The sequence below is a fragment of the Chlorocebus sabaeus genome, chromosome X (genome assembly GCF_047675955.1).
Source record: "Chlorocebus sabaeus isolate Y175 chromosome X, mChlSab1.0.hap1, whole genome shotgun sequence".
NCBI lineage: Eukaryota > Metazoa > Chordata > Mammalia > Primates > Cercopithecidae > Chlorocebus > Chlorocebus sabaeus.
This window is the reverse complement of record NC_132933.1, coordinates 88235902-88262423: the sequence shown is the minus strand read 5'-3', so window position 1 is coordinate 88262423 and position 26522 is coordinate 88235902. Positions and strand designations below refer to the sequence as shown.

General features: G+C 37.9%; 1 protein-coding gene across 3 annotated transcripts in view; it reads right to left on the bottom strand.

Annotated features, from left to right (window-relative positions):
• Positions 1–7241: 7241 nt before the first annotated feature.
• Positions 7242–26522, bottom strand: part of MTMR8 (myotubularin related protein 8) — a 123624-nt gene continuing 104343 nt past the window's right edge. For all 3 annotated transcript variants that reach the window (XM_007991903.3, XM_007991904.3, XM_007991906.3), the window contains 2 exons: positions 17415–17541; positions 7242–15508 (listed from right to left, as the gene is read on the bottom strand). In XM_007991903.3, the coding sequence (XP_007990094.2) occupies positions 14984–15508; positions 17415–17541 (652 nt within the window). In that variant the 3' untranslated portion in view covers positions 7242–14983. The remainder of the gene's footprint in view (positions 15509–17414; positions 17542–26522) is intronic.

Below are 26522 nucleotides of genomic sequence, written 5' to 3'. Positions count from 1 at the left end.
CTTTTTTTTTTTTCCACTGTGAGAATCTGGTAGTGCTCCTGGTGAAAATGCTCACAAAACAATGGAGTCATCCCTAAGATGGTCTCCTGGAGGGTTTGTTTTTTTGTTTTTTTTTTTGTTGTTGTTGTTAACCCTTAAATTTGTCCACATTGAGCCTCCAATAATTGTTCAATTTAAGTTTTCCCTACTCTTGTACTGATTCCTATTGCAGCGTTCTGCTCACGGATTTCTGCTCTGTTTGATAAATTGTGGTTCTTCTGTATTTACCTGTCTGCCTCTAATTTTGAGGGCAGCAGTTTGTCCTGTGAACTCAGTTCTCTGACAGATTTGAGAAAAGTTGTTAATTTTCAGATTGTTAGCTCTTTTATTGCTATTCGGATGGGAGTGATGAGTTCCAAACTCTTTACATGCTAGACTGGACAGAGGAAAGTTTATGGCGTGTTTTTAAATTTTGAGACTTCCTCTTTGTCCCATGGATTATTTAGAAACGTGTTGTCAAAGTGTTCAGCGAGTTTTGTTACTATCTTTTCATTTTTAATTTCTAGTTGTTTTACATTGTGGTCATAATGCAGTCTGTAATGATTATGCTTACTTTCAATTTGTTGAGGCTTGTTTTAGGGCCAGGATATGTTTTTTTTTTTTTTTTTTTTTTTTTTTTTTTTTTTTGTATATGCTCTATCTGAGCTTGAATATCTATACTGCTGTTGAGTATAGCACTCAATATATGTCAATTAGATTGTGTTGGGTGACTGTATTTTTCACTTTTATATTCTTTAAGAGACAGGGTCTCTGTCACTCAGGCTGGAAAGCACTGGTATGATAATAGTTCACTGCAGCCTCAAACTCCTGGGCTCATGTGATCCTCCCTCAGCCTCCCAACTAGCTGGAACCACAGGCACGTGCCACCATACCCAGCAAATTCTGTTACTTTTTGTAGACAGGGTCTTGCTATGTTGCCCAGACTGGTCTCAAACTCCTGGCTCCTGGCCACAGACAATCCTCTCGCCTTGACTTCTCAAAGTGCTGGGATCACAGGTGTGAGCCAGCATGCCTAGCCTTTCAGTTCTACATTCTTGATGATTTTCTACCTAGTAGTTTTATAAACTGGTGAGAGGTGGATGTTGGAGTCTCCAGATATAATTGTGGGTTTCTCTCTCTCATTTCACTAGTTTTTCTTTTATGTATTTTGAGATTCTAGTTTGTACACATTTAAGATTATTATGCCACTCTGATAGAGTGATCCTATAATTATGTTATGTCCCTCTAATAATTTTTTTGCTCTAAAGTATATTTTATTAGATATTAATATAGGCAATGTTTTCCCACTCTTACTTTTAATCTACTTGTGTTGTTAAATTTGAAATGATGTCTACTCTTCTCATCTGTCTTTTGATTGGTGTATTTAGACCACATACATTTAAGGTAGTTGGTGGTATTTTAGCACGTAAGTCAGACATTTTAGTATTTGTTTTCTACTCATTTCCTTTGGTTCTTATTCTCAATGTCCTGTGCATTACTTGAACTTTTAAGGATTTCATTTAGATTTATTTATAGTGCTTCTGAATGTATGTCTTTGTATAGTTTTGTAGTGGTTACTCAGGGTATTAAAACATATCTATGTGACTTAGCCTCTGAGTATTAACATTTTACCACTCTGTGAAGTGTGGAAACCTTACATCCATTTAGGTCCCTTTATTTATTCACTTTTAAAATGCCATTGTCTTGCATACCAGATGGTGTTACAATTTGTTTTAATAATCAAGTTTGATCTATAAAACTTAGGAGAATAAGTCATTGTACATACCCATATTTCTTCTCTATTTTTCCTCTTCTTTCCTGATTTTTTTTTTTATTTCCTTTATGTTTGAAGAATTTCATTTAGCCAATCTCTAAGAGTAGGTCTGCAAGCAACAAATTATTTTAGTTTTCCTTCAACTGAGGATATCTTTATTTCCCATTTATTCCTGAAAGATAGTTTCGCTGATAATGCAATTTGAAGCTGATAGTTTTTTGTTTGTTTCCTGTCAGCAGTTAAAAACTTTTGTCCTATTTTTGTTTTCTGGCTTCCAGTTTCACATGAGAAATCCACTTTCATTTGATATTCTCCTGTCAATAATACATCATTTTTCTCTGGCTGTTTTCAATAATTTTCTTTCTTTTTAGTTGTCAGAAGTTTAATTATCATGTATCCTGATATGAGTCTTTTGGTGGTTTACTCCCTTTAGGGTTTGCTCAGCTTCTTGTATCTATAGGTTTATATCTTTCACTGAATTTGGAAAATTTTCAGCCATTATTTCAGCCCTGCTCTCTTTCTCCTTTCTTGAACTTCAAATATATGAATGGTTTTTAAATTTAAATTTAATTATTTATTACACAAGTCCCTCATGCTTGATTTTGTTTTGTTTTGTTTTGTTTTCTCCTTTTGTAAGACTGGGTAAATTCAATTTATATATCCTCAAGTTCACTGATTCTCTTATCTGTTATCTCCATTCCACTAGGAGCTCATCCTGTGAGTTTTTTGTTTCTCTTCTGTTATTGTTACTGGTAGAGGAGATCCAAGTTATCCCAAGTTACCAGTGGCATATTCGAATGGGTCTGCAGCAACTTCAGTCCTCCTCAGTAGAAATAATTTGACTGAGGGGCATAAAGCAGAAGAGACCAAGGCAAGTTTCAGAGCAGGAGTGGCAGTTTATTTAAAAAGCTTTAGAACAGTAAGGAAAAAAAGGAAAGGAAAGACGGAAAGTACAACTTAGAAGACAGCCAAGTGGGCGACTTGAGAAACCAAGTGCCCAGCTTGACCTCTTGACTTGGGGCTTTATATGCTGCCATACTTCCAGGATCTTATTGGGAAGCTGCTGATCAGTTTTAGGTGTTTTCTATCTATTAGGAGAATGCCTTTCCCTGGCACTGGCTATGAACAATTATTACTTTAGAGAAACTGTTACCCACCTGACCATCAGCTGAAGGTCACCCAACACTCCTGGTGTGTGTGTGGTGGGGAGCCCTGCTCTGCCCTGCTCATATCTGATTAGTTACCTACTGTAACATTATTGTATCTTTCACTTGTACTATTTCCATTTCATTTGGTTCTTTTTTTGTTTGTTTTTTGAGTCAAGGCCTCGCTCTGTCACCCAGGCTGGAGTGTAGTGATGCGATATCACAGCTCACTGTAGCCTCAACCTCCTCAGCTCAAGTGATCCTCCCACCACAGCTTCCTGAGTAGCTAGGACTACAGGCTCACACCAACATGCCCAGTTAATTTTTGTATTTTCTGTAGAGAAGGGGGGTTTTGCCATGTTGCTCAGGCTGGTCTCAAACTCCTGGGCTCAAGCAATCTGCCCGCCTCGGCCTCCCAAAGTGCTGGGACCATGCCCCACTTTCATTTGTGTGTGTGTCTGTGTGTGTGTGTTTTGATGGAGTCTTGTTCTGTCGCCCAGGCTGGAGAGCAGTGGCATGATCTTGGCTCACTGCAACATCTGCCTCTCGGGTTCAAGTAAATCTCCTGTCTCAGCCTCCTGAGTAGCTGGGACTACAGGTGCACACCATCATACCAGGCTAATTTTCGTACTTTTAGTAGAGATGGGGTTTCACCATATTGGTCAGGCTGGTCTCTAACTCCTGATCTCAGGTGATCCACCCGCCTCGGCCTCCCAAAGTGCTGGGATTACAGGTGTGAGTCACAGCACCCAGGCTCATTTAGTTCTGTTTAAAAATAACTTTTATTTCTTTGCTGAAATTTTCCAATTTTTCACTTGTTTCAAATGCTTTTTTATTCCTTTTTGAATCCTTTTTATGATGGCAGTTTTAAAATCCTAGTAATTCCAACATCTGATTTATCTCAGTGTTGACGTTACTTGATTGTCTTTTCTTACTTAAATTGTGAGTCTTCTATTATATCCTGGACATTTTGTTTATTATGTTAGGAGACTCTATTTAAACTTTCTATTTTAGCAGGCACTCATCTTGTTTAGCTTTAGCATGCAGATCCTCTCCTACTTTTGTCAGCTATCATTCCAGTGAAGTTTGGTTTTTGAAAGCTTTTTGGTGCTGTTTTGGTCTGATTGGTTTGTCTGCTGCCACTGGGGCTCCTCCTGTTTTCTCTTGTGCTGCCTGAGGGGAGCAGACATGGTTTCCCTAGGTCTGTTGCCCAGTGTCTCTTAGTTGGTCATGGAACTTTCAGGCTTGCAATGACAAAGAGGCTTCCCTGCCTAGTCCCTGGGGTTGACAGGGTCCCCATCTGCCTGTGGAGATGAAGTAGTCATCCTGGGATGAGCACTTGTGGCAGGGCCTCTTTTGCTGATGTCTCCTGCTGCCCATGTCTCTGAGTAGGGAAGGGTAGAGACGGAGAGCCCTTTGTCTGGCTGCTTATTGTTAGTGGGGAATGAGGGAGGTCTTGATGTCTTGATTAATCCCTCTTGATGATGCTGTCAGGCTCACCTCTTGTTGAAGGGAATCCTGCTTGATCTAGGGGACGAATAAGCCTACCTGAGCTGCCTTCTCTTGTTAGGTTGGGGGTTAAGAAATACCCAGCCTGGACTGCCACTTTGTTGGGTGACAGGACATAAAACATCTTGATGCTGTGTTTTTACTCTAGCCCTGGGATCCCAAAACAGCTCTCCTTCATACTACTTTTCAGAGTTCTCCTTTGGTTGCCACTTGTGTTATTTCCAGGCCTTATGGTTGTACTTAGCGGGAAGGAATAGTGAGAAATGAATCTACACTGTCTTGTCTGTACTGGAAGTCCAATCAATCAATAGGGTTTTAGAGTATGAAATTCTCAAGATAGACAATATTTTAGTCAGTCTTGTGTTTCAGTAGCCTCCATACTAGCTTGTTGACTTTGAACAGGACTTCAGTTATGTCATCCACACAAAATATATTTAAAGCTCCCAGCCCAAGACCTGGCACAGATGAACCACTCAATAGGTATTCAGTCTTTTCCTAGAAATCATCTAGTTCAAACCACCTGTCTTAAATATAAGGTAACAGAGGCCTAGAGAAACAAGGTAGCCTTTCAAATGTGCTGTGCCTTACATATACCCAAGTAGCATTTTCCCCCAAAAGGCCAAAAGCATACTCCATTAATTCTTGATTTTGTTCCTTACTTCTAGAAGTAGTTCTAGTTCAGTCGGACAGGATTTGAAGATTGAAACTAATCATACCAATTTATATTTGAAAAGTACTTCTAAATTTGCAAAGTGCTTTTGCAGTAACAATTTCCCTTGGTTGTCATAATCACAGCATGAGTCTGGTAGGGTAGAGATTATTCCTGTTTTGCAAATAAGGAAGCACAGTAAGTCAGGGGGCTGACAAATCCAGAAGCGCTTTCACATTTAGGGGCTTCCTTTGACACCATCTCTCCTGTGAAACTAAGCCTTTACTGAATGACAGGAGGCTGTGAACATAGTTGATTTCAGAGTGCCCAGCTTGCCACACCCTCAGCCACAGCTAACACAGTGCATTACCTTGGGACTACAAAGTGAATAAATTCTAAGATCAGGCTTATGTTCTATACATAGTACCATGAAAATTTGGAGCTCAAATTACCCTTAGAGTTTGATATGGTTTGGATCTGTGTTCTAACCCAAATCTCATGTTCAATTGTAAGCCCCAGTACTGGAGGTGGAGATCCTTCATTAATGGTTTAGCATCATCCACTTGGTGTTGTTCTCCTGATAGTGAGTTCTTGTGAGATCTGGTTGTTTAAAAGTGTGTAGCACCTTCCTCTTCACTCTCCTGCTCCTGCTCCTGCCATGTGAGATGCCTCACTTCCACTTTGCCTTATGCTCTGATTGTAAGTTTTCCCAAGGCCTCCTCAGAAGCCAAGCAGATGCCAGCATCATGCTTCCTGGACAGCCTGCAGACCTGTGAGCCAATTAAACCTCTTTTCTTGATAGATTACCTACTCTCAGGTATTTCTTTATAGCAATGGGACAAAGGACTAATACAGAGTTTGTTTGTTTAAAAAAAAAAAAAGAAAAAAAAAAAAAAAAAAAACTCCTACCAGAATAGATGAAATTACCCATCTGTATAGGTCACCTCAGGGAAGGTGGTTACCTCAAATTAGAAAGCAGGTTGCTGAATTCTAACCAAGGAAAATAGGGTATAGCTCAGAAAGGCAAGATTGAAATTTGATATAGAAGAAGGCTGTACCGTGTTTAACAATAGGAGCCTGGTTGAACAAACTATAGCTCATATAGTGAGATACTATGTGGCCATTAAAATAGCAAAATAAACCTCTATTTATAGAAATGGAAAGATGTTCAAAATTAAGTGAGACTATTACATAAGAGTGAACAGTACAGTCCTATTTTGTTCTCTGCATGTAGATTTCTCTCTGCATAGAAAAATTATGATGTGTTCTTTTTTGGTTCTCTATATTTTAAAAACATTATACAATGAACAAAGATTTGTTGGTTAATTCAGCATAATATATTATATTGGAATCTGACTGTATATAGACATTATGTGAAGAGTAGGAAGGGGCTGAATGGAGGTGAAAAAAGAGGCATAAGAGTGAGAACTTGTCAGTGTAATCAGCAGCATCAGGGCTGAAGGTAGGAGGAGGCTGACTAATGCTTTTTGACTTTTTTATGTGCCAGGGACTTTACCAGGTAGTACTTTACATGTTAGCTCTGTTAACTTGCATAACGACCCTGTGTGGTAGGTACAATTATCATTCTCATTTTATAGATAAGACGTCTGAGGCTGAAAGAGAGAAAATGACTTGCCCAAAACCACTGGGCTAGTGAATGGCAGAGACAGGACTAGAACCCAGGTCCCTCTGTGTTCCACCCACTGGAGGCCCAGATCACGTAGTCCCCAGAGAGGGAAGCTCTTTTGAGGCCTGGAGGAATAACCTCCAAATTCATGAGTGAGGTTGCTGGGAGAGGGGGTGGTGGGGGCAGGAGAGAAGGCCCTGAAAGGGGATGAAGAGCTTGGTCCGTAAACAGGTCTGTCCCCAATGTGAACGGACAAACTGATATACTGTCAGCACTCTTTTGTGAGTTAAGTTGGTGTCAGTCTTGCCCTCACAGCTGGTCACTGACAGCGCTCTTCAGAACCAGGTGCCTGGATACCTTTCTTGTCTTATTTTAACATCAACAGAGTATTTTAACCTACGTGCAGATTCTGTCTTTGTAAAGTGGTTCATCTGTTGAGGCTAGGTCAGTGTATCATTTTTGGAGGTATGCCATCTTTTCTTTTATTTGTAGCTAATACACAGGAACCTCACACATGCAAAAGACTGAAGGTTTTTAATTTTGGATAAAAAACACTGTATCGTCCAAACATTTACAAACTGTAACATAACTGCAGTAGAGGGCCAATGGGCTCTGTGGCACTGGACAAAACAACTGGCAGTGAACATCGTCACTGGGTCACACATCCATATCACAGTGGTGTGACAGGCTCAAGATAACACATGACAGGGGATTAAAGTCAATCATTCACGCTGTTGTACCTTGGCAAGTTCAGACTTGAGCTGCTGTGACAGTGTCAGTCTGTAAACCTGGAGCTAATAAAAAGTCAGGTTCTCAAAGAACCTATATAGTTCAATTCTGAATTATACATCAGTTGCATGATCTTCATGCAGGTATGTGGCTGACATTAACGTATTACAGATAACACTGGTCATATACTTGAATCTTACTTTTAAAGCTGCCTGATAATATATCCCAGAGAAAAGGCCAATTGCTTCACTTTGGTTTATATCTCTGGCTTGGCATGTCCCAAAGTACTCATTAAACTTAGCTAGACAATATCAAAGTAAGAGGCTTAGCACTAAAAGAGTTTCTAATTTCTTGGACAAATCCTCTTCATCTGAATGCCCAAATAACCTATGAGACCAGACGCTACTAAAGTTCTAGTACACACACACACACACACACACAGCTACACTATGAGCTATATTCCAAAAGGACTGAACTTGTTAGCTGTTCCTATGCCAGAGGCATTGTCAAACTATAATATACAACATGCTCTGTTTCAGAAGTAGAATATGTGCTCTGCATTCTCACTGGCATTCACAAAATGAAGAAACCACCCTGTCTGCAAATGCAAGTGAAGCGGAGACTTGGAGACACTTTATGTGAACTGGTATGGCCAAATGCATGTGAAGTGGGACCAGAAGACAAGGGTCTTTGAACACTGATTATCTATGATTTTGGTGCATGTTTCTCACCTGACAGGTGAGAAATCCAATGTTGCTTCAGCAAAAGAAGCAAAAGAAAGCTAAGGACTGATCTGCCTCAGGGACATGTTAAGGGGAGAGAATACCACCCATCATCCTTCACTCTCTAAAAGAAGAGAAAACCCAGGACTACATATCACAACAGAAAAATGTTGATAAAGAATATACACAACTCATAGCATTCTTAAGGAGAGTTTCTACCAGTGTAAAAGCCTTAAAAAGAAAATATATTAGTCTCAGTACCACTTGGAAAAGACTTTTGGACCTTATTGTGAACAATTTAATCTCAAGGAGCACATGAAATTTTAAATAACTGGAATGCTGGTAATCATGGATAGGTATATACTCTTTTTGTTGAACTGGCCAGGTATGTTTCTGTATTATTCTCTTCCCCCGATCCTTCCCACCTCCTTCTCCACAACTGGGATTCTGTAAGGGCTGGTGTAGAGCCCTCTAAAAAGTTAAGTATGAAACCATGAAAATGGTTGAAAGGTTAACAAAGCTGTAGAAGAGAAAAAAGCTTTTAGGTTACCCCCAATGCTTTAAAAAGCACCAAGAGACAGGACACCAGACTTAACATGGAAGCCATTGGTTTCACACATGCCAACTTCTCAGCATATTTTTGTTCAGTTCCTGCAAGACTCATGGGTCTAAATGAGACAGCTGTTTTCAAAGCACACTTCTCTTTTGTGAAAACAGTCACAAATCACAGAGAATGTAACATGCTTTTACTTGCATTGACATGTAAAGGAGACATGGGCTGCCAAGACTGGTGACAATACTAGTACTTCCTATTTCAGGGGAAGGCAAAGACTGTCAGTTCCACAGCCAGGGAATCAGAGAAGACATGTTTTATAGGGCTTGAAAAGCACATTTTGCGTTTTTGTTTTTTGCTTTGGAAAAGTTTCTATGCCACCATCAAATACTCTGAAATCACAACTGCCTTTAAAAGGACGAGAAAACAAGAGTCCGTTATGACCTCACATCTTTCCATTTGTCTGTTACTGCCTGACACCTCAACCATTTCTTCACAGTATATTAAAACAAAAACAAAAACAAAAACATAGGAACAGCATGTAAGGCTTAAGCCTTGTCTTTTTGTTTTTAAATGTGTACATCAAAAGGAAGGTTTTGATTTGGCACTTAGAATAAAGCAATCAGACTTGGTTGGAATCGTATCTGCCTGTATCATACAAACAATTCTGAGAGTTAGATGCCTGAAGGTGAGGTAAAAATTTAGTTTAGATATCACTAAATCATAAACATTGGAAAGTAATAAAGTGAGAATTATCTTCCTAGGTATAAACCAATCTGGAGTACAGTAAGCCCCTTTTGAGAGGGATATTTTAATGTAAAGGTAATTTACGTTACCCTACACAATTGTTTAGAAAAAGTACACTTAATAAAATACTCTCATAGAAAGATTTCCCAATAGTATATCAAAGCCTAATTAGCATCAAGAAGAGTTGGGTGTTTAATAAAAGCCAGTATGTAACAAAGAACTAACATGATCATCTTTAGTTATTAAACTTCTCTTTCTACTAAATTAAGGCCAAGCTTAAATAGTTACCAATTAGGTTTGAAAAGCACCTCTTAAAAAGACTTGGATTCCTTTTTGGCTGGAAGTGTTCTGAGAAAGGTCTCACTTCCAGTGAAGTGTGAGGGGTATCTCAGACAAAAGGTGTTTCATGTATGTTGGCAGGCAATGACAACTGACTTGCTGGTAAATGAACATAATTTCTAAGGGTACTTTCCAAAGATACACATGTCTAATATATTCACCATAAGCTTTAGATTCTTTTAATTAGTTCTATATAGAGTTTCAGGTTTTCTTTCATAGAGCAAACCTTATTAGTGAATTTCTTCTTTAAAAAGTCAAACTGTTAGCTGTTATTTAAGTTTGTTATTTAAAATTGTTTTATTTATTACTGTGATAAATCTGTCATTCCATAAACTAAGTAATTAATGCATTTTTAAAACGGTGGCCATGGTAGACTCTGAGCATGGCCACAAGCACAGGGACAGAGCCTGCCTCATGCTTAGAAAAGATAAGCAGTAACCCCAGGCCTGTGAAACTTGTGTAGAAAGCAGGCAGAGGTCAGATTAGTGGATGACAGTGGCAGGTGGTTAAATGCCTTCCAATTTAAGTAGAGTAGTCACATGAGAATGGAATTTCTGCTTGGGGAACTGGAAAGGTAGGACAGTGGGGGAAGGGAGTCACATTTCTTTCACAGGATAGGTGCTATATCAGAGTATGAAGTGAAAGCCATTAATAGATCATCTTTTCTAGTACTCCTGGCAACTTACCTTCAAGAGTCTCCTCACTATTGCTGGGCTCCTACCTATAGATAGCTAATCTGCTTTTAATAGTGTATAAATACCTGGATTCCATCTTTTTCTTCTCAGATTTTTATTATTTATTTATTTATTTATTTTCCTATTTTGAACGCTTTGTTCTTCTTTTTTTTTTTTTTTTTTTTTTTTCCCCGTGGTGAACAGGTTTTATTTAGATAGAGTTTTCACAGCAAAGGGAAACAAAAGAGATGGATAAACAAAATCTTTTCCCTAATACATAGTTCAGGTAACATTTTCTAATGTCTCATCTCTTGTTCCAACCAAACCACTGCAGAACATCTAAAAGTACAGCATCTGAATCCATAAATTTCCAATCTCATTCCTGGGGAAAGTGTAGAGTAGTAGCTGGTATTATTGGAACATATTAAAAATTTGGGGATTTTGTCACTGTGGGAGAAATGACTTTTCCAACTCTCTTTTGCCATTCAGGTCTTCAACAATGACCTGCCTCTCAAATATTCCTCTCCAGCTGAAGTTACCCAACCTTCTAAGACAACTAATTAGCCAAGGACCAATCACCTGAGGGCTAAATTATCAAGACTATATCAACTTGTTCCATGTATTAAACTAGATCACTGGAAAGCTACAGATCCCAAGTTACGGCCTTCTCACTGCATGACTTAATACTCTGTTGTTGAATTTTGAAGTTTAATGGTAAAGATACAGCCATATGGAAAACATTGCATAAAACAACTGTGACATATAACTGCTTACTAGATAATCGGATGTCAAGAATATTAAGATATAAGAATTGTTGAAAGACAATACCTTAAAACTTTTTTTTTCTAACGAGCTGGTACAAACCTTGTCTTAAGTAATGCAATCCATGTAACTCCTTACATTTCTTCTTTTATCTTATTTTCTAATATTAACTGCAATTGCAGCAATCATCTTTACCTTAATTTTTCTGGAACACATATTTTACCTAACTGTTACTTGTATTAATTCTTATTTTAATGGTTCTTTTATATTTTTATTGGTTTTGATGAAGCCAGATCAAATCTAATTTGGATTTAGAAAGGTATAAATAATAGATAAAACCTGCCTACTTTCTTCTACGTTGTCTTTGAAAGTTGATGGAGGGTTATTTTTTGAATTAGAGTATTTTTCACATCAGGAAAACAAAATTAGCTAGGTGTCTGAGTTAGGATGGGGTATCATGGGTATAGCAGAGAAAGAATGGAATAGTTCACTCTAACTTACGCAGAGAGACAATGGAATAGTTCACTCTAACTTAGGCTAAGATTGATTTTCTGAAATGGCTTTGGAAATATGCTACCTTTCTAACACTATAGCTCCCTCTTCGGCACTGAAAAGTCTTAGGTTAACTTTATAAAAAGGTGACTTATACTCCTGGTTTAACAACAGCCTGTATATATATCTTCTAGGATTACTTTGCAGATGGGACATAGGTAAAAAAGCATGGACTGAAGTGAGGAGAAGATGCATGACAAGGGTGTGAACCCTCAGGCATCATTATTTTAGACGGTCTTTCAGTGATCAGTGACTACGATGAGGAAACAGTCTTAGCAGTGAGAGAGGTCTTAGAGAAGATTTAGGTTCTCTTGTTTCTTTTGTGTGTGTGTGTGTGTGTGTGTGTGTGTGTGTGTGTGTGTGTGTGTGTCTGATGGAGTTTTGCTCCTGTCACCCAGGCTGGAGTGCAGTAGCGTGGTCTCAACTCACTGCAACCTCCGCCTCTGGGGTTCAGCACTTCTTGTGCCTCAGCCTCCTAAGTGGCTGGGATTACGGGCACCCGCCATCACGCCTGGCTAATTTTTATATTTTAATAGAGACAAGGTTTCACCATGTTGGCCAAGCTGGTCTCCAACTCCTGACCTCAGGTGATCCACCCGCCTCGGCCTCCCAAAATGCTGGGATTACAGGCGTGAGCTACCACGCTTGGCCTAGGTTCTCCTGTTTCTCTTTCTTCCTTTGCGGCCAGGCTCTTCTCAGATTTTTAAATCCAACTGTAAAACCAAAAGGTGTTTTGTGTTGAGAATAAATAGGTGATTTTCATGCAGTCTTTTTTTTTAAGTTCTGTATATTTTATATGTAAGTAATAATGTGGCATGTTGGGGAATAAAAATATCAAAGATCAAACAAACTGACCTCACAGATTTTGAGACTGAGATCAATCCCATGGCCTTAGATAATTAACAAAATAATCCAGTCTTTAAAAAATGCTGTTTTCACCTTTGGAAATACCAGAGTTGTGGTTTACTACTTCTAGTTTAGAATTATATTGAAAAGACCTTCCTTTCACTATTGATTAATTTTGTTTTTGATCTAAGAAATAAGATTAGGTACTATGTACTGTACCTGTACAGATCTTTAGGAATCAAGACTCTTCAGTCTTTTATAGCATTTGCAAAAACTACTACATCTTGTCATTTACCTTTTTACTTTCTTCTCTGAAAACTCAACACACTCTATCCAGAACATCATGCTAATTAATAAACTGCAAAATGCAGACTGAGATATGGGAGAAAGATCTGGGAGCAAGATCCAGAATGGCTCACTGGTGGCAGATTGGTACCGTCATCCTTTTTGGCAACTTCCTTCACAAAGCCAGGAGTAGATGTAGCCTCCAGATCAAAATGGTGTGCACAAACCCCATTTTTTTTTTCCCAAAAGAAGTCAAATGACAACTGGCAACATCTGATGATTTAGGTTATATAAAGCAAGGACTAAATCATGGAAAGAGGAGGACCAGCAAGATAAAAAAAGGAAATCATCTTGATGCTTTAAAATTATAGGATCAAGGTAGCTATCAAGAACATGTAAGTAAAATATGGCCTTTATTTATTAATGGGGAAGACCCAAATAAATTAAGAGTTCTTTAAAAACAAAAAATTAAAAATTTACCAAGAGGAAGTAAATAGAAAAATGACTCCTGTTTACATATAAAAAAAGACAACCAAGATGATTTAGAGTTCTTCCACTAAAGAGGATATTTTGGGTCTACAGTTTAGCTAGGGATAAGAAATCAAGGAGCTATCCTGGCACTCCTCTCCTACATTTAAATTAAACCCTTAAAAGGTTCCTCTTTCTCTCAAAGAAAAGCACCTAATGAGGTAATCCTTTAGATATTTCTACGTGCACAACTGGATGTGATAATCAAGGGATGCCTCTTTAAGTCATCTAATTTTTTAGCTTAAGCCAAATATAGAGTATTTGGAACAGACATTTTGGGTGAGGACCTGGATTCTGTTGGTATTAAGAGTTCTGGAATTGCTGAGAATATACAGAGCATGACCCAAACTGACTGAGGCCTATCTTACTCTCAGTATGTGGAAGTAGCAAAATCATGACTGAATATCCAATAGGACAGATGAAAAACCCATCAAGTATATCAACCCCTAGGAGAAAAGCTGGTGTTTAAATAAAAATACATCCCTTTCCCCAGGAGTATCTGGATCTGCTATCAGAATGGACTTTTTTCAAAACTGTACATTAGCACAAGGTGATAAACCTACCAGATTTAAAAGTAGTGCCAATTGTGTCTAAAAAATCCACAAACCTCATGTGATATCTAGATAAGCAAAACCATTTGTCTTCATAAAAAGACCTAAAAAGGGTCCTATTTTCCACAAAACCAGATGGGCACACAGACCATGTCTCAGTCTGAGTCTGAAGCACTGATATTTTCAGTTACTTCCTGAACTGATGCAATTAATGTTACTAATTCAAACCCCATTAATTTGAAATTTATAATTTTAGACTTTAGTGGATTCAAGTTTACCTATGGACTATCTATGAAAAAGGGAATTGGCTAAGTATTATAACAAGACCTAGCTGGGGTGTGGGTTGGGGAAAGCATGTGTTGTAACTTAAGAAAACTTTCCTTATATATTTCAAACCACCAAGCACTCATGCACTCATGCTAACAATTAAGCATCATTTTGATTTCCTTTTCAGGAACACATTATATGTCTCCATTGGCAATAATGTTAGCTAATATCCTATGACTAAGCATACCTGAAAGTAAGATTTTCTTTTAATATATTCTGCAATTCAGTTACCTGCTGTATACCATCTCTCCATACCCTCAAAAGGGTCATTATTGACCACTGTGACAATATTTCCACTTCACTCACATTACAGCAGTTAGGATAGAAAATAGGGGCGGTCGATCATTAAGGAAAACAGACAGTAGAACCAGCTTAATATGTGTCTCACCTGAGAGGCAACATTTCTATAGTTAAATCCCATTTTAGAACAATAACATATTCTTTCTCTTGCCTACACTCTGTACTGCATAATATGAACATATTGGTCACTTAATCAGTAAAGTAATTCCCTTCCAGACTTAAGTGGGGAGAGGGATGCCTTGGCTTCAGTCACTTAAACCAATTGGAAAAGCAGCATAGCCCTCTCTGGGACAAGAATCATTGTAGCTGCTGTAGGTATACCTAGCATGGAAGATGAGTAACTAACTCACTGATGCTTGGAGTAGTCTGCCTCCTTGGTGCTGGCCTTGGAGATGCCTGTGTCCCCCAAGATGCCCATGTCCCCAGAGAAACCCCTGGCCTCAGAAATACCCATGTTTCCAGATATGTCAGTGGCCTCAGAGATATCCATGGCCCCACAGATTCCTAAGTCTTCGGAGAAGCCCATAGTCTCAAAGGTGCTCATGTCTCCAGAGATGCCCATGGCCTCAGAGATGCCTGTCCCTCCAGAGATGCCCACATCCCCAGAGATATTTATGGCCCTAAGGCTGCTCACAATCTCACAATGGTTATGGTGGAGGTCTGCACACTGGCTTTTTACTTGATCCATCTGAGCTCGGAGGCCTCCTTCCCTGGAGAGGGTGCCATTCTCCATCAAGGTATTCAGGTCTCCATCGATACCCATAAAGCCAAGAGGATTGGTCAAAGGACTTCCCAGATGCTGGGATAATAAGTTTCCTAATTGAGTGCAGGTACAGATCTCTTCTGGTGTCTCATCACGGGCTTTTAGTTTCTGCCTCAGGAGCAAGAAAGGGTTAAGAAGAATTAGAAACAGGAGAAAAACTAGGAAAACATCACCTTGATCTGCAGAGATCCTATTGCTGTCACTTATAACGGAAGCAAATGACCTTTTGCTCGCCCCCCCCCCCACAACATCTTTCCCTCATCACATGCCATAGTACTTTAGAAGCCCTACCATTGAAGTATCTCAAAGGTCTTACATCTATAAAAGTCCTCTTTTATGATAAGTGTAATTTTGTTCATGGGATGGGGAGAGGGCGGGGGAATAGATCACTAATATTTATTGAATACTTCTATGTGCTGGGCATTTTATGCACAGTATTTCCATTTATCCTTATAATAAACCTATTAGTTTAGGTATTAGCTATATTTTACAGATGAAGAAACTGAGGCTCAGAGAAGTTAAGTAAGTCACCCAAATTTGCACATGTACGAAGTAAACAACTAGGATCTGACCCTGCATCCACCTAACGCCAAAGTCTATGACCTGTCATCTACCTCATGCTACCTCTAACAGGTATTTTCACTTTCAGAGATAATATAATGATTCACTGATACTTTACAACAGTGATTCTTTGGGGTCATAAGTCCCCATTGAAAACCTGATGAAAATTATGGACCTTCTCTTCAGAAAAATACATACATTTTTCTGAAGGTGATGTGGGGAGTCTTTTAAATTTTCATTTTGTATCTTATTATATTCTGTATTTTCTAACTTTATACTTATATTGTCTTTTTAAAAAAGTAAACAGTGTTATCTGGGTGATACTATCAGCCATTTTTGTTTTTCTGCTCTGTATTAAAAAAAGAAAGTTAATAACACACATACATAACAACACATACACACTTCAAAAAGAAGTCTTTCCAGAGTGATCTGAGTCTATGTGAAATGAATCTGATTCTCTCTCAGGAGTCAGGCAGGGATAAGTGAGAGGGCTGGGTCAAGAATAGGGCACCTTCCCTGAGGGCCTTGTGGAAGAATATGCTAGTAGCTAAAAGAGGAGCCCTAAGAAGAAGTTTCTCTACTACATCTAATCTACTTAAGACTGGGCCTTCTCGGGGATGCATGCTTCCTACGATTTTAAGTTATGCTTTAGTTCGCCCTCCCACCTTTTTTTAAAATGGAACCAAGTAACTGGCTGTTGCCTCCCAAGAGGACATTAAAAAGTTTGGGATCTGATGTAATCACAACACATTTATTTTCACAATAAAATGACATTTGTTTACTTACAGGAAGCAGAAAAGCTATGCCTTATCTGGCTTAAAGTGGGTTCACATCCAGTTCCTAAATAGCACACCATTTCCAATAATTCTTTTCTAAGAGGTACCTTTCCCCTGTCCTTCAAACAAACCCTTAGGGATCCCTACATTTCATAAGCAGCTCAGTTTATGAAATCAACAAGAAATAATTTTTGAGTTCTGTAACTTGTAATTAAAAAACAAGTGTCCAACATGGTCACTCAATAAGCTAGTTTGCAGTCTACATGGGAAGGAAATAAGAACCTTCTTTTATTATAAGATTTTTAATTGGAAAACAGCAATTGCACTGTTCTTATCAGTATACCCAAGATGTTATACTTATTCTCTTGATGGATAACAAATGCTATGTGATTTCCCTAGTCATTCCCTCTTGTTCCCCCTACTCATTCCATCCAGATCCAAAAAGAGATAAAGAGAACAACTTTACTTGTTTATCTAGTTGAGTGACATATTTACCACATTTTGGGAAGTAAGAAAAGGAGTTATGCTGAAAGCTTTGCAGACACGGGACACATGAAAAGCCAAAGAGTATAAAAAAGCCAGTCAGGGAGCTTTCCACAAGTATCAATTCAACTCCAAGCAGGCTGGACCTACCCAGAATGGGCAAGAAGATCTCTCTTTGGGACTTTTCTCCTCACCTTTTCTAGTTCATGCACATCTGTCTCCAGCATTGCTCTCTGTTTCTTAATTTCCAGGAGGTTCTCTAGTATACTCTGCTTGGCCTGCAGCCCTTTGTCAAAGCGGTTATACATCCCACACCAGAACCTCAAATAGACAAAAAGGGGTGGGGGGGGGGAAGTGGGTTAGTTTAGCTGGAGTGATTGATTACCAATGTTTTCCTTGTGCCAAGAAAATATTAGCCTAGTAGGTGGGAAGATCTCATGAGTACTGTAATTTGACGACATTAAAAAGAATGGACATGCTCATAATTGGAAAGAGTAAAGATACCAGCAGAAAAATCTCAGCTGAAGGAGACACTTTAGACTTCAGCAAACTTGAGGTTCTTTTAAACAATCAAATTATGCTTTTACTTTGAGATAATTATAGACTCACATGTAGCTTTATGAAATAATAAGGGAGAGGAGTGACATCACCAAGATGGCAGAATAGGAAGCCCTGGACTCTCCTTCCCCCAGTGGATACACTAATTTAATTGCAACACAAGGATCAATTCCCTTTATGAGAAATCCAGCAACTCATGGAGAGGCTTCTGCACCCTGGATAAGTATGAAACCAACCAGATTGTAAATAAAACATCTGTAGAAAAAGCAGAAACATCCACTCATCATAATCCCTACTCCCAGCACAGTGCCATAGGATCAGGAGGAAACCCCCATTCCCAGCTTCTACCTCAGAATGGAAGAAGCTGGACTGCACATCTAACATCCCAACTTCTCCAGGTGCCACCTGAAAGATCGGCTTCTTTCTCACCTATTTCAAAGAGTTGAAAGGGTCTGGCATGTGATAGTATCCTGAGGGCTACAGAGAAGAAAGTGGCAGTTTCAACTAGCATGTAGGCATGTACCACAGCTCCTGTACCTGGCTCAACACAGGGTAGGGGGAAAATCCCAGTTCCCAGCTTCTCCCTGGGAAGGGGAAAAGTTGGAACATGCACCCAGCATTCTAAATTCTCCAGGATCTACCAAGGGAATGGCTTTTGTGTCACCTGTCTAGGAGCATTGATGAAACTGGACATACTCTGGATGCCTGGGGGACACTAATAACAAAGACAGCAGTTTAAACTAGGACAATGGGTTGAAAGGCCCACAGAAGCTCTGGCTTGGTTGGCTGGTGAATGTCTTCTCCTATACAAGGCCAATTCATATGACTGGGAGTGATAGTGGATTTTTCTAATGTGGAGAAAAAGGGTAACACAATCTGAACAAAGAAACAAGCTAAAACTCCAGAAACTGACTCTAATGAAAATATATGAATGACCCGACATAGAACTCAAAGTATCCCTCATGGAAAATCTCAACAAGCTCAGGAGAACTATCCATAAACAAAGTGAAAATTTCAACAAAGAGACAGAAAATGTAAAAGAATAGGCAGATGTCTTAAAGCTGAAGAATACAATAACTGAAGTAAAGAATCCAATAGAGGAGTTCAACAACAGACTAGAGCAAGCAGAAAAAAGACTAAGCAGACTCAAACACAGATTATTTGTCATTATCCGGTCAGAGGGACACAAAGCAAAAAGAATAAAAAAAATAAATAAAATAGCTTAAGGGATCTATGGGACACCATTAATTAGCAGACCAATATATGCATTATGGGAGTCCCAAGAGAAGATAGGAAGGACTAGAAATCTTATCTAAAGAAATAATGACTGAAAACTCTCTAAATCTGGGGTAGGAAATGGATATCCAGATCTAGGAAGCCAAAATGACCCAAATACGATGAATCTAAAGAAATCCACACTGAGACATATGATAATCAAATTGTCAAAAGTCAAAAACAGAATTTTGAAAGCAGTAAGATAAAACCAACTTGTCATATGCAGGAAAATCTATTAGGACCATCAGCAGACATCTCAGCAAAAAAAACTTTCAGGTCAGAATAGAGTAGAGAGTGGGATAATATATTCAAAGAGCTGAAGGAAAACTAAAACTATGAACCAATAATGATATATGTAGCAAAACTGTTCTTCAAAAACGAAAGAGAGAACACAACTTTCCCAGACAAACAAAAGCTAAGGGAGTTCATTACCACTAGACCTGCCTCACAGGAAATCTAAAGGGAAGTCTTCTCTTTAGATTGAAAGGGAAATGAAAATGAAAACGAAAATGAAAGAATGCTAAATAGCAACACAGTAGCATAAAAAAGTATAAAAGTTGTTGGTGAAGGTAAGTATATAAACTAATAAAGAATACTATATTACTGTAATGATTGTGAGTAAGTCACTTTTAATTGTAGTATAAAGTTTTTAAAAAGTATTAACATAATTATAAAGTATGCCAATGAATATACAACATAAATAGATGTAAACTTTGACATGAATAACATAAAGGGAGAAGAAGAAAACGTGTAATGTGTGCATAATTGAAGTTAAGTTGTTACTTGCTTAAGACGAGAGTGTTAGACTGTTAGATATTTTATGTAAGCCCCATGGTAGCTACAAAGGAAATACCTACAGAAGTTAAAAAAAAAAAAAAAAAAAAAAAGAAGTGAAACAAATCAAAGCATACTAATATAAAAACTAAACAAACAAACAAACAAAACAAACAAAACATAAAGGAAGAGAGCAAGAAATGAAAAGAGAAACAACAACAAAATCCCTACAAGGCAAACAGAAAACAATGAACAAAATGGCAACAGTAAATCATCCCCTATCAATAATTACTTGAAATATACTCATAGATTAAACTCCTCAATAAAAATACAAAGAAAGACTGAATAGTTTAAGAAAAACATCCTATTATATGCTGTCTATCAGAGACTCACTTTAGACTTAAGGGCATACATAGACTGAAAGTGAAGGGATAAAAAAAGATATTCCATGCAAATTGTAACTTAGAAAAAGAAAAAATGCACGTGTGGCAATAGTAATATCAGACAAAATGAACTTTAAGTCAAAAAATGTCACTGAGACAATGAAGAATTTTATATAATTATGGAAGAATCAATATACCAGGAAGATATAACAATTATAAATATATATGCATTCAACATCAGAGTACCTAAATATGTAAAGCAAATACTGATGGAACTGATGGGAGAAACAGACAAAAATACAGTAATAGATTACTTCGATACTCTACTTTCAATTATGGATAGAACAATCAGAGAAAGAAATCAAAAAACAAATAGCAGACTTGAACAACTCTATGGAACAAATGGACCTAATAGATATACAGAATATTCAACCCAGTAACAGTACAATACACATTCTTTTCAAAAGTACATGTAACATTCTTCAAGGTAGATCACATGTTAGGTCATAAAATAGAGCTTATCAAATTTAAGAAGATTAAAATCATACCAAGTATTTTTTTCTGTTCACAATGGAATGAAACTAGAAATCAATAGTATAAAGGAAACCTGGAAAGTTAAAAAATATATGGAAATTAAAAAAACACACTCTTAAACAACCAGTGGGTCAAAGAAGAAATCAAAAGGGAAATTGGAAATTATCTTGAAACAAACAAAACCACAACATACCAAAATATGTAGGATGCAGCAAAGGCAGTACTAAGAAGGAAATTTATTAGCACAGCTATTACAGAAAACGGTATGGAGGTTTGACAAAAAATTAAAAATGGAAGTACCATATGATCCAGCAATCCCACTTCTGGGTAGAGGAACTGAAATCAGTATTTTGAAGAAATATCTGCACTCTCATGTTCATTCTGGCATTATTCACAAAAGTCAAGATATGGACTCAACCTAAGAGTCCATCAATAGATGATTGAATAAAGAAAATGTGATATATATACATAATGGAATACTATTCTACCTTAAAAAAGAAATAAATGCTGTCATTTGTGACAACATAGATGGAACTGGAGGACACTATGTAAGTGAAATAAGCCAGACACAGAAAGACAAAAACTCTGTTCTCACTTATACGTGGAAGCTAGAACAATCAAACTCATAGAAACAGAGAGTAAAATTGTGGTTATCAGAGGTTGAGATAGGAGAGAATGGGGAGATGTTGGCCAAAGGGTAGAAAGATGTAGTTAGATAAAAGGAATAAGTTTTTGAGGTCTTCTGCCCAGCATGCTGACCATGGTTGACAATAATGTATTGTGTATTTCAAAATTGAAGAGAAGAGAGCAAATTTCAACTGTCTCACCACAAAAAATGATGGCTAAATGAGGTGATGGATATGATAATTAGCTTGATTTAATCATTCCTCATTGTATTAATATATCAAAACATCACACTGAACACCTGAAATATATACAATTATGACTGGCCAATTAAAAATATTAATAAAAAGAGAAATTTATAGTGATAAATTATAGTGATAATTTATAGTGATACTAAAAAAGAAGAAAGATCTAAAATGAAAAACCTAACTTTATATCTCAGGAACTAGGAAAAGAACAAACTAGCCCAAAAGTAGTGGAGGAAGGAATAATAAAGACTAGAGAAGAAATAAAAGAACTAGTGAATATAAAATCAAAGAAGCTAAGAGGTGAGGCCAGATGCAGTGGCTCACTCTTATAATCCCAGCACCTTGGGAGGCCAAAGCAGGAGAATTGTTTGAGGCCAGAAGTTCAAGACCAGCCTGGACTACACAGAGAAACCCCATCTCTACAAAACAATTTAGAAAATAGCACATGCTTGTAGTCCCAGCAACTTGGGAGCTGAGTTTGAAGGACTGCTTGAGCCTTGTCCTGTCTGCAGCCAGGCCAGTAGAGTGAGTCTCTGTAAAACAAACAAACAAACAAAGAAACTAAGAGGTGTTTATTTTTTGGAAAAAAAAATTCCAAAATTGATAAAACTTTAGCTAGACTAAGAAATAAATAAAATCAGAAATGAAAAAGGAGACATTACAACTGATGTAACAAAAATTTAAAAGATCATAAAGACAATGTACCAATAAATTGGATAACCTAGAATAAATGGATAAATCCCTAGAAACATACAACCTACCAAGACTGAATCACAAAGAAAAACTGAACAGACTAATATTGAGTAAAGAAATTGAATCAGGAATCAAAAACCTCCCAGCAAAGAAAAGCCCAGGGCTAGAGGCTTCACTGAAGAATTCTCCCAAATATTTAAAGAATTAATGCTTTTAAAATTGTGTCTATTTGATTCTTCTCTCTTTTCTTCTTTATTAGTCTGGCTAGTGGTCTATCTATTTTGTTGATCTTTTGAAAAAACCAGCTCCTGGACTCATTAATTTTTTTGAAGGGTTTTTCATGTCTCTATCTCCTTCAGTTCTGATCTGATCTTAGTTACTTCTTGTCTTCTGCCAGAATTTGTTTGCTCTTGCTTCTCTAGTTCTTTTAATTGTGATGTTAGGGTGGTGATTTTAGATCTTTCCTGCTTTCTCCTATGGGCATTTAGTGCTACAAATTTCCCTCTAAAGGCAGGTTTAGCTGTGTCCCAGAGATTCTGGTATGTTGTGTCTTCGTTCTCATTGGTTTCAAAGAACTTATTTATTTCTGCTTTAATTTCATTAATTACCCAGTAGTCATTCAGGAGCAAGTTGTTCAGTTTCCATGTAGTTGTGCAGTTTTGAGTGAGTTTCTTAATCCTGAGTTCTAAATTGATTGCACAGTGGTCTGAGAAACTGTTTGTTATGATTTCCGTCCTTTTGCATTTGCTGAGGAGTGTTTTACTTCCAATTATGTGGTCAATTTTAGAATAAGTGTAATGTGGTGCTGAGAAGAATGTATATTCTGTTGATTTGTGTTGGAGAGTTCTGTAGATGTCTATTAGTTCGGCTTCGTCTAGAACTGAGTTCAAGTCTCATTGCTCCGTCTAATATTGACAGTGGGGTATTAAAGTCTCCTGCTATTATTGTATGGGAGTCTAAGTCTCTTTGTAGGTCTCTAAGAACTTGCTTTATGAATCCAGGTGCTCCTGTATTGGGTGCATATAAATTTAGGATAGTTAGTTCTTCTTGTTGCATTGATCCCTTTACCATCATGTAATGCCCTCCTTTGTCTTCTTTTTTGACCTTTATTGTTTTAAGACTGCTTTTTAAATTTTTTTTTTTTTATTTTTTGCTTTCCATTTGCTTGGTATATATTCCTCCATTCGTTTATTTTGAGCCTATGTGTGTCTTTGCATGTGAGATGGGTCTCCTGAATACAGCACACCAATGGCTCTTGACTCTTTATCCAATTTGCCAGTCTGTGTCTTTTAATTGGGGCATTTAGCCCATTTACTTTAAGATTAATATTATTATGTATGAATTTGATCCTGTCACTATGATGCCAGCTGGTTATTTTGCCTGTCAGTTGATGTGATTTCTTCATAGTGTCGATGGTCTTTACCATTTGGCATGTTTTTGCAGTGGCTGGTACTGGTTGTTCCTTTCCATGTTTAGTGCTTCTTTCAGGAGCTCTTGTAGGGGAGGCCTGGTGGTGACAAAATCTCTCAGCATTTGTTTGTCTGTAAAGGAGTTTATTTCTCCTTCACTTATGAAGCTTAGTTTGGCTGGATATGAGATTCTGGGTTGAACATTCTTTAAGAATGTTGAATATTGGCCCCCACTCTCTTCTGGCTTGTAGGGTTTCTGCAGCGAGATCCGCTGTTAGCCTGATGGGCTTCCCTTTGTGGGTAACCCGACCTTTCTCTCCCTTAACATTTTTTCCTTCATTTCAACCTTGGTGAATCTGACGATTATGTGTCTTGGTGGTGTTCTTCTCGAGGAATATCTTTGTGGTGTTCTCTGTATTTCCTGAATTTGAATGTTGGCCTGTCTTGCTAGGTTGGGGAAGTTCTCCTGGATAATATCCTGAAGAGTGTTTTCCAACTTGGTTCCATTCTCCTCATCACTTTCAGGTACACCAATCAAATGTAGGTTTGGTCTTTTCACATAGTCCCATATTTCTTGGAGGCTTTGTTCGTTTCTTTTCATTGTTTATTCTCTAATCTTGTCTTCATGCTTTATTTCATTAAGTTGATCTTCAATCTCTGATATCTTTTCTTCCGCTTGGTCAGTTCAGCCACTGATACTTCTGTATGCTTCATGAAGTTCTCGTGCTGTGTTTTTCAGCTCCATCAGGTCATTTATGTTCTTCCTTAAACTGGTTATTCTAGTTAGTAATTCATTTAACTTTTTTTCAAGGTTCTTAGCTTCCTTGAATTTAGTTAGAATATGCTCCTTTAGCTCAGAGGAGTTTGTTGTTACCCACCTTCTGAAGCCTACTTCTGTCAATTCATCAAACTCATTCTCCCTCCCATTTTATTCCCTTGCTGGCAAGGAGTTGTGATCCTTTGGAGGAGAAGAGGTGTTCTGGCTTATGGAATTTTCAGCCTTTTTGCGCTGGTTTTTCCTCATCTTCGTGAATTTATCTACCTTTGGTTTTTGAAGCTGGTGAGCTTCAGATGGGGTTTCTCTGTGGATGTCCTTTTTGTTAATGTTGATGATATTTCTTTTGCTGTTCTGTTTTTTTTTTGTTTTTTTTTGTTTTTTTTTCTGATGGAGTCTCACTCTGTCCTCCAGGCTGGAGTACAATGGTGAGATCTCAGCTCACTGCAACCTCTGCCTCCCGGGTTCAAGTGATTCCCCTGCTTCAGTCTCCTGAGTAGCTGGGACTACAGGTGGGCGCCACCACGCCCAGCTAATTTTTTGTATTTTAGTAGAGACAGGGTTAAACCATGTTCATCAGGCTGGTCTTGAACTCCTGACCTTGTGATCCACCTGCCTCAGCCTTCCAAAGTACTGGGATTACAGGCATGAGCCACTGTGAACAGCCAATGTTGATGCTATTTCTTTCTGTTTGTTAGTTTTCCTTCTAACAGTCAGGCCCCTCTGTTGCAGGTCTGCTGGAGTTTGCTGGAGGTCCACTCCAGACCCTATTTGCCTGGTTATCACCAGTGGAGTCTGCAGAATAGCAAAGATTGCTGCCTGTTCCTTCCTCTGGAAGCTTTGTCCCAGAGGGGCACCTGCCAGATGCCAGCCAGAGCTCTCCTGTATGAGATATCTGTTGACTCCTGTTGGGAGGTATCTCCCAGTCAGGAGGCATGGGGGTCATGGACCCACCTGAGGAAGCAGTCTGTCCCTTAGCAGAGCTCAAGCACTGTACTGGGAGATCCATTGCTCTCTTCAGAGCTGGCAGGCAGGAATATTTAAGTCTGATGAAGCTGTGCCCACAGCCGCCCCTCCCCCCCAACACTTCTCAAATTATTTCAAGAAATCAAAAAGGAGGGCATGCCTCCAAATTAATTTTATGTTAGCCAGAGTTACCCTTATACCAAAGAAAATTATAGGCTAATATTGCTGATATTGAATACAGATGCAAAAATCTTCATGAAAATACTAGCAAACTGAATTCAACAGGACATCAAAAGGAACGTATACCACCATCAAGCACAATTTATCCCTGCAATGCAAGGATAATTCAACATATGCAAATTACTTAATATGAGACATCACATTAACAGAATGAAAAATAAAAATTACATGATTACCTCAATAGATGCAGAAAAAATGTGGCAAAATTCAATCCTCTTTCATAATAAAAACTCAGTCATTTAGGTATGGGAGGAATTTATCTCAACACAATAAAGTCTATATATTACAAACACACAGTAAACATCATACTCAATGTTGAAAGACTGAAAGCTTTACCTTTAAGATTGGGAATAAGACAAGAAAGCCTGCTTTCACTAAACTTAAGCATGCAGGTAAGAGACTTATACACAATAAACTACAAAACATTGTTGAAAGAAATTAAAGATGATACAAATGAATAGAAAGACATTCCCTGTTCATGAATTGAAAGACTTAATATTGTTAAGATGTCAATACTACCCAAAGGGATTTACAGATTTAATGCCGTTTCCATCAAAATCACAATGGTGGTTTTTTATAGAAATGGAAAAAATACATCCTAAAATTTACATGGAATTACAAGGCACTCTGAATAGCAAAAACAATCTTGAAAAATCAGACAAAGTTGCAGGTCACACACTTCTTGACTTCAAAACATATTATTAAGCTACAGTAATCAATACAATATGGTACTGGCATGAAGACACACATATGGACCAATGGAACAGAACAGAGAACCCTGAAATAAACCATTGCATATACAATGAAATGATTTTTGATAACA